Here is a 9,199-nt window from a genome sequence, read left to right as displayed (position 1 = left end):
TATTCAAATCAATATATTTGCACCCTTAGTAGTGGCTAGGCAATTAAATTGAGGACGAGTGACTAGGCAACTGCTATGTTAGACCGAACACTGTGATCGTTTAACCTATATGGACAGTTAGATTGGACAAAGATTCTCTAGACCAGAATTTTTGAAATCCTACTTATTCATTAATAGAGTAAATTATACCTCACATATTAAACAGATTAACAGATGGAGTTTAACTCATCCCACTAATAAATTTGCAAGACCTCCCTTAGTAAAAAAGCTCTTAGACCAAGAATCGGGCTCGGTTTGGTTGAGTGGCGAAAGAATGTTTTATATATTTTTAAAAGTTTTAAATAAGAAGGATATTTGAAAAAAAAAATTATGTGTTTTTAGAAAAATATGAAAGTGCAGTGGGCCTTTTTAAAAAAATACAAAAATTTGAGTGTGTCCCCTTGAATAAAAAGTCGACTTCCAAAAGGCTAGCATTGTGGCCAGCGATGCTCCTAAAGACTTGTTTCTTCCTTCTCCTCTTCTTCTTCCTCCTTCTGCAAATCATTGCTGCTTCCTTTGATGGTTTCCTCTTCAATGGCTTCCGAGGCTCAAACCTTACTCTCGAAGGCCTTGCAACCATAACTACGACTGGTCTCTTGATGCTCACCAACACGACCAAGGAGATCACCGGCCACGCCTTTCACCCATCCAAGTTCAACTTCAGGAATCCCTCTGATGGCTCCGTCTTCTCCTTCTCCACCACCTTTGTCTTCGGCATCGTCTCCGTCGACCCCAACCTCAGCGGCCATGGCATCGTCTTCATCATCTCCCCCACCGAGGACTTCTCCAGCGCCATCGGAAGCCAATACCTGGGCCTCTTCAACCTCAGCAGCAACGGCGAGTCCTCCAACCATATCTTCGGCGTCGAGCTCGACACCATCCTCAACCCGGAGTTCCGGGACGTCAACGAAAACCATGTCGGAGTCGACGTCAACGGCCTGAGGTCCAACATCTCCTACCCTGCCGGGTACTATCCCGACGACGGCCGACCTTTCAACAACTTAACCCTCCGGAGCGGCCGAGTGATGCAAGTTTGGGTTGACTACGACGGCAAGGAGAGGCGAGTCGATGTCACCTTAGCTCCGGCGCGGATGGACAAACCAAAGAAGCCTCTTTTATCTACCAAAATTGATCTCGGCGGAGTTCTGATGGATTCCATGTTCGTCGGCTTCGCCTCTTCCACCGGGCCTTTCTTGACGTCTCATTACATTCTGGGTTGGAGCTTCAGCGTCAACGGCACGGCTCAAACTCTGGACTTCTCCTTGCTGCCTTCGCTCCCTCGCACGGAATCGAGTAACCGATCCGTGCTCTTCGATGTCTTGCTGCCTTTAGCTTCCGCTATCTTTGTTCTGGTCGCCATCGCCGTCGCTCTGTTGATCGTGAGGAGGAAAATGAAGTACGCAGAGGAACTAGAGGAGTGGGAGATGGATTACAGCTCCCATCGGTTCTCCTACAAGGATTTGCACAGAGCGACGAGAGGTTTCCGGGACAAGGAGTTGCTTGGGATCGGCGGTTTCGGGAGGGTCTACAAGGGCGTGCTTCCGAGATCTGGATCGGAGATCGCCGTAAAAAGAGTGTCCCATGAGTCGAGACAGGGGGTGAGGGAGTTCATCGCAGAGGTGGTGAGTCTCGGCCGGCTCTGCCACCGGAATTTGGTGCCGTTGCTAGGGTACTGCCGCCGGAAACGTGAGCTCCTCCTCGTTTACGACTACATGCGCAACGGTAGCCTCGACAAGTTCCTCCATGACTCCGGCAAGCCGGTGCTGAGCTGGGCGGCGCGGTTAAAGATCATCAAAGGCGTGGCAGCGGGACTTCTCTACCTCCACCAAGATTGGGAGCAGGTCGTCATCCACAGGGACATCAAGGCCAGCAACGTGCTGCTCGACGAGGAATTCAACGCGAGGTTGGGAGATTTCGGGCTTGCAAGATTGTACGATCATGGCGCTGATCTGACATCCACCAACGTGGTCGGCACCATGGGGTACCTCGCGCCGGAGCTCGCTCGGACCGGAAAGCCCTCGACCGCGGCCGACGTCTTTGCGTTCGGTACGTTCGTGCTGGAGGTCGTCTGTGGCCGGCGGCCGGTGAGCTCCTCGACGGAGGAGCAGGTGGTTCTGGTGGATTGGGTTGTGGAGAACTGGCGAACGGGGTCGATTACGTCGACAAGGGACGCGAGGATGGGGGTGGAGGAGTACGAGGCCGAGGAAGTGGAGTTGGCGCTGAAGGTCGGGCTTCTGTGCTCGCACCCGTTGCCGGCGGCCAGGCCGAGCATAAGGCAGACGATGCGGTATCTGGAAGGGGAGGAGCCGCTGCCGGATCTATCACCGACGTACATGAGCTTCAGTGTTCTTGCGATGCTTCATAACGACGGCTTCGATGATTACCTAATGTCTTTTCCTTCGACGGCGACGGCGTCAGTGTCGGCGAAGTCGGTGGCGACTGCATCCAGTGTGTATGTTTCAGGTCGATAAGAGGAGAGAATTTTCGATGACCGTGATTTGAAGTTTAGGAAATCAAGTCAAAGATTTGGGGTGTCGAACTTCATCAAGATTTTGATAGATTGTTGCCAGTCAGTGATTTACTATGTCCACTTTGGTTCAGCATGTACAAATTGGCAACGGAACTACTGATGCCCTTATAAATAGTTCTGCAACAAAACTACTATTTCACAATTACAACGAATGGGCGATCAGTAGCCCTTGTGCTACAATAAAAGCAAGAATTATGTGCTTGAGAACATATTCTCCTTAAGCGCCTCGTATAAACACAGTCTTGTTTTTAGAGAGAGCGTGAAATTTTTACTAGGAGGAGCAGCAAGATGATGCGGCAACTGGTTTGTTATCGAGCCTACCAGGTAGAGTCATTCCTTGAGGGTTCTGTACTGGCTTCACTTGTGTTAGTCTTTTTGCTGAAAGATAACCACCCAAAAAGTGTTAGTTATACGTGATGAAAGTAATTTCAATGGCACGCTGATATGCGACAAACATAGGCTCCATGCTTTCATGTACATGACTAAAAAACTTACCGATCTCATAGAATATGTTATTAACATTAATTGCTGTTTTGGCTGAAGTTTCCATGAAGAAAAGACCATTCTCCTGTGCATACGTCTGTGCTTCCTGCAATTTATGTCACTCCATCTTCAATATGGGAGGAAATGAAGATTTGAAAAGTCACCAAAAAAATATATCCTAGACTGCACAAACAAACAAGCTACTCCAGCAAATAGCATCTACATTAGAAGACCTAATTCTGGAATAAGCTTTTGTAGTAAAATGGAGACATTATTTTATCTCCGCCCAAGTAAAAGGATCAGCACCTAAGACGGATGTGGACTTCTTGGTGCAAAAGAAACACACTAAAAATTGTGTTAAAGGACCCCCCAAATGAGGAATTTATATGGCCCCAAATGGCATTCTTGTCGGTGACTGAACTTGTTATGTTTGTGTTCACAGATTACCTTTCACCAAATCCATTGCAGGGAGTTCAGCCCTTGTACATACATTCATAGTGGACGAATTACCTTTCTTTCTATCATATTGCTAGCAGAACATGTGCATCAGGTGATTGGAGGGAATTCTGGTAAACAGCAATCAACAAGGTTGCTTTGAGTTTTACCGAATAAACATACTCTCCATTGAAGGCCAGAGAATTTTGATGGACAGCGTGCTCAATCACTCATCAGCTACCAAACAGGTGTGGTCTTGTTCCTAAAATGAGTGATCTTTGAGATGGACAAGATTTAAGGCACTTTTCTATGGCAACATGGTGCTGAAAAATCCTCTGCTGAAACTTAGCTAAGTGGAGCCTTGTTACTAGACCGTTACAGGAAAGTGGTTTGGGTATTTTGAATTTGGAATTCTATTAAAATCTCATCTCTTCTTTGTTCTCGGTAACGTTTTGAAAAGCTGATTATGCAGTAGGCAGATTTGAACAGGTCAGCTTTGCCTAGGGGCTAGGCCCCTACTAAGCAGGTCTTTTAAAATGGAGGACCAAAGGAATCATCCTAGGTGCCTGAATCCCAAATCCCGAATCCCGAATCCTCAATTTCTCTCGAGTCACTACAACATAATTCCTCTACTGCTCCTGACCCTTTGGTGTACCTACGCACTACTCCGCTGCTCCCATCCCGCGGTTTAACTTTCAGCTTCTTATTCCCCACAATAACAGCAAAAATCATGCCTGACACCTCTTCACACCCGATGCTCCTTATGACAACAGTAGCAACAATAACCCCTCTTTTCTAAAAAGGGTAGCCCGATGCACTTGTGAATGCGGGGTCCCGGGGAAAAAATAGTATGCAACCTTATCTTATTTTACAAAAGACTGTTTTCAACCCCACAATAACAGCAAAAATCATGCCTAACACCTCTTCACACCCAATGCTACTTATGACAACAGTAGCAACAATAACCCCTCTTTTCTAAAAAGGGTAGCCCGATGCACTTGTGAATGCGGGGTCCCGAGGAAAGAATAGTATGCAACCTTATCTTATTTTACAAAAGACTGTTTTCAACTCATGACCTCTAGGTCACATGACAACAACTTTACCGTTGTGCCAAGGCTCCCCTTTAATAACCCCTCTTCTCTAGCTAATATTTTCTCCTTACTCTTGGCTATTTTTTCTCTAGGTTTTGTTGATGTTAGGAATAGGAATGATAACTGAAATGGTGACGCCCGATATAATTAAATACTGAGATAATCAATATTTGATCTGGAAAATACTGAGATGATCAGCATTTAATCAATGGTGAGATGAACAGTCTTTGAATATTCAATTTGTGTTTTGGTGAAATATCTTGAAAAATATTTGATTATATTGGTATTCAATCAGTATGTTCATTAAATATCTTGAAAGGTATTTAACTATATTACTACCTTGTTAGCTTAAAACTTCAAATTCATGTGATAAATAGTAAATCCTTATTTTAATAATATTTTAACATGAGTCGCCTAGGGGCCGACCTCCTACTGCCTAGGAGTGCTTTTGAATACCTTAGTTCTCCATTGTGGAAAGTTGTATCTGAAACTAAAAACCAACCTTAGCAAGCTATCATTAATGAACTCATTTCCTTACAAGTGACTGGACTGAGATTGTTCCAACTTGGTCTACATTGGGAAAGACCTCAAAGTGAGATTCCTTTAAAAGAAAGATCAATGATGGAAACGGGACAAAATTCCAGTGGGATAATTGGACAGGAAATATTAGTCTTATGCATGATTTTCTATAGTTATTTGAATGAACAGTGCTGAAATAGAAACATTGGTGATTTCTGAACCAAAAAGAGAATGGATCTGGGTCTGCAACTTTCTGTTGTTGTTCCAGAAGAGTGTCTACTAAAGCTATATGAAAGAGCTGCATTCGTTCCTTCATTAGTGAGAAGCTCTTATCAATTTTCTGGAGATTGAACTATATTGGTAGTTATAGTACTAAAAGTGCATTCTATTTCTTCTTCCATTGGTATCAGGAAGTTGTTCTATGAACCAATTTGGTATTCTCTCGCATTTAAACAGAGAAAAAAATATAACCTGGTTGTACTACCAGCTAATAGACTCTTTGTCTTCATGTCATACTTATATGAGTACTTTCAGGTAAGTACAAAATTAGTCATCGTCTTTTTTTTTATAATGTGTATCAGGTGAATCTCAATGAAATTAAGAATAATAAGCTGAATACATCTTAAAAATTATAATATCTACTATAATGGATAAGGCATCGCCAAGAGTTTCTTACCTCAGCTGAAACCTGTCTAGCTTCCAACAGATCAGCTTTGTTACCAGCAAGAGCAACAATGGTATTTGGGCTACCTGAAACAGGATAAAGTTTCTCCACATAAGAATAGAGATACACTAATTAACAATGGTATATACTTTTGATTTTTGTAAACATCACAATGATAATAACACCACAAAAATAGTGGATTTATTTTATCACAAGCTCTCCTCTTATAATGTCATCTTAGTTTCTAGATCACAAGAAGCAAGAATATCCAGAATGAAATCCCTATTATAAAGCAGACAGACCCACCCAGAAGTGATATTAAAGGATACTACATCAGCTGAAGTTAATGAATAATGAGAAATTGAGTCACATTGACCATTCAATCATGGAAAAAAATGAACTCTAACCACATCAACTATCAAAACTGAACAAATTAAATGCTACCTTGGGCCTGAAGTTCTTGAACCCACTTCTTCGCTCGAGTAAAGGTAGCCTGCAAAATGGATGAGATGATGTTTAACACAGAATTTTGAGTCTTCTTTTGAGAATACAACCAATGCATGCTTTTGCATTAGTTTGAACTTTAGAAATAATAAGTTAATATCTAATAAGTTAATATCTATGTTAAAGTTTCTTATGGGAGGAACAACTTCAGAACCATTATGTTAGATTTTGACCATACTGCATTGCTTTAAAATATCATAAATTTACTATACAAATCTCTTAGTATTTTCATGATACTTGATAAGTAATATAATTAGGAGGGAAGCTACTTATATTAACTAAATAGATAATAAATGAATAAAGCTTCAATAGTCTTGTGAACAATTGATCTTCTCATCTCCAGATAGCAATGGCCTCAAGCTTGCAGTTACAATAATCACATACCATGAAGAGCCTTCTAATTAGGTACAAAGACTCATCCAAAAGTTTCTTTAGTCAAAACAAATATAACCAAACTAGATGATTCTGAGATCAAGGAAGATGTGATTATCTAACTGCAATAATTTGTCTACTGAATTGACCACATAGACTTGTTTTTTATTCCTTTTTTAAAGTTAACCAAGACAAAATTCTCTTGGTCTAGTGTTACTGCAAGTAAACTACAAAATCTTGATGAATAACCAATTAAATGGGAATCAGGGGATTTCCCTCCTATTAAAGTCTTTTGAAAAAAAATAAGTAAAGTGCACATCTTCCATCATAATTATTGCAAGTCATAAAATACAAGTAGCATATCTCAAATGATACCAAACACTGGTTAAAAGATTTGCCCAATGTGATATAATGATGGACCTAGGTTAGCTATGGATGTGTAATAACCATAAAAGAAAGTCATCTATATGTGGTTGCCTTATGCCTTAGAACAAATTTAATATATGCTTACAAGTTAGTGCTATCAGGTTTTCAAAAGGCACCAGAGTTTCCTATTTTCCTACTCAGAGTAAGTTCCAAAACAAAGCACAATGCTTACAATTTGCAGAATTCTCAAAATCTTAGATTTTTTTTTTCAACGTTTATGATTTTTCTTCATTCATGAATCAAAGTTCTTAAAGAAAAAAAGGCGAAATATATGTTACTAAGTGAGTTGGTTACTAGAAGCATAATGCATTTTCTCTTATGTGCATGAGAAATAATAATGGCTGTGAGAAACCATTTTTATCCCAGATTTATTTCGTAGCAGTTCAGCACTATTGATACCATAATAAGAAATGCTTTGACTGATCTTGGAATTATGAAATTGATTTTATTTACAAGTAAAAAAAGTAACAATAATAAGTAATCACATCTTGTAAGTTGTTTAATAAAGACCTCAGAAATCTGTTATGTCCTTGCAAATGGAAAAATTGGCCATTGGTAGCTGAAGTTAGGAGACATAACCTTAAAGTTTCACGTCTTGGTACATGGTTTCCAATGAAATTATCATCCACACTATTTTCCAAATGGCTTTTGAATATAACCATCTTGGTTTACACAATATATGAAGTTTTCATAATTTGATCAAACAATAATGTTGTAGAAGCAAAGAAAAATCATGTAATACCCTATTTCACTAAGTTCACATTTAGAAGGTCGAATAAAGATGTTATAATATTTGAAAGTCCAGTAGTTAGGTCAAATAAGTTATGATGCTATTTCACTAACCGCATTTGTTATATCGTAGACAACCACAGCAGCTGCAGCTCCTCTGTAGTACATAGGGGCCAAGCTATGGTACCTCTCTTGTCCAGCAGTATCCCAAATCTCAAATTTCACTGATTCATCATTGACAGCGACTACTTGCGAAAAGAATGCAGCACCTATGGTTGATTCCTGCAGAATCAAAGCATCCAAATCATAACTCCCAAGGTGAAAACTCTATGGTTCCTATTAAAATTACAAATCCCATGACACAGCTAGCAATGGAACAAGAGTCACAGAATGCAACACTAACCTGGAATTCAACAAACTGGCCTTTCACAAACCGCAATACGAGACTCGACTTTCCAGTGGCCACATCTCCAAGAAGGACCTAATAAATACAACCAATAGGTAAGAAATTTATAATACACAACATGATTACATACTAACAAAGTAAAATAGCAAAATTTATCTGAGAGGAAAAAGTAGAAGAAAAGTTTTACTAAACGGTGAATACAAGACAAACGATAAATGTAATTTTTTAAAAAATATAATCCCACCTTCATCAAAGATTGATGTGGAATCGGTGTGCAAAGTTGCAGGACATGATCAATAACAGAAACAAAAATCACGAACAAAGAAATAGGCGAATTGATTCGAGGAAATCATACAGTAAAATTTCATAAATTTCTAAACCGAAAGAAAAATGGCCACAGAAGTCAACCTATGAATTCACAAATAAGGGATTTTGAAAATACCATACAACCAACGACACCAAAAAAAAGTAGGGATAATGCGCTGAACAGATTACCAATTTCGCGTTCTTGATCTGGTTGCTTGCGGCAGCCGCCATCGCACGAAGATCGGAATCTGGAAAACGTAATCCCTAACCAAGATTGCGCGAACCTTCCTTCGCGGTGGGTCGACAGCTGATGAAGGTTGAGTCGGCGTGAACGACTCGGGAGCTATAAAGGAAAGCAATTTCCAGTGATCCTGCGGCGTAGCGATTCTTTTCATGTACCGCTCCCGATCATACAATCGGAACCGTTGGTTTGACGGACCAATTCTTCCTAAAAGGACTACCGATTCAGATTTTGTTTAGGGACTAAATACAACTTACCGTGTCATCAATATATTTATTGATAATATTTCTAAAATTTATAATTAATTTATTTTATTAAATTTAAATAATTATTTTTATTGCACGTATTCTCCTAAAAGTTTTATTATTTTTATTTATTTTTTATTTTCTTTTCCCTTCTATTTTTTATTATTCTCTCTAATATCTATTTTCCATTACCCAATTCATTTCTTTTA

The 9,199-nt window shown here is 40.1% G+C and overlaps 2 protein-coding genes across 2 annotated transcripts; one reads left to right on the top strand and one right to left on the bottom strand.

The window, feature by feature from the left end:
- The first annotated feature begins 448 nt into the window (after positions 1-448).
- LOC121969509 (L-type lectin-domain containing receptor kinase SIT2-like) lies at positions 449-2,606 on the top strand. Its single transcript, XM_042519652.1, has one exon. The coding sequence runs from the start codon at positions 486-488 to the stop codon at positions 2,508-2,510; it is 2,025 nt and encodes a 674-aa protein (XP_042375586.1). The 5' UTR covers positions 449-485; the 3' UTR covers positions 2,511-2,606.
- A 38-nt stretch (positions 2,607-2,644) lies between these two features.
- On the bottom strand, positions 2,645-8,823 carry LOC121969531 (ras-related protein Rab5A-like). The gene is made up of 7 exons (XM_042519676.1): positions 8,694-8,823; positions 8,196-8,273; positions 7,907-8,074; positions 6,206-6,254; positions 5,774-5,847; positions 3,065-3,158; positions 2,645-2,947 (listed from the first exon to the last, which is right to left on the bottom strand). The coding sequence occupies exons 1-7, from the start codon at positions 8,733-8,735 to the stop codon at positions 2,841-2,843; spliced, it is 612 nt and encodes a 203-aa protein (XP_042375610.1). The 5' UTR covers positions 8,736-8,823; the 3' UTR covers positions 2,645-2,840.
- Between the last annotated feature and the right edge of the window lie 376 nt (positions 8,824-9,199).

This window comes from Zingiber officinale, chromosome 1B (assembly GCF_018446385.1).
Source record: "Zingiber officinale cultivar Zhangliang chromosome 1B, Zo_v1.1, whole genome shotgun sequence".
Classification (NCBI taxonomy): domain Eukaryota; kingdom Viridiplantae; phylum Streptophyta; class Magnoliopsida; order Zingiberales; family Zingiberaceae; genus Zingiber; species Zingiber officinale.
Note: the sequence above shows the minus strand (reverse complement) of the source record. Positions and strands in the feature narration are given on the sequence as shown.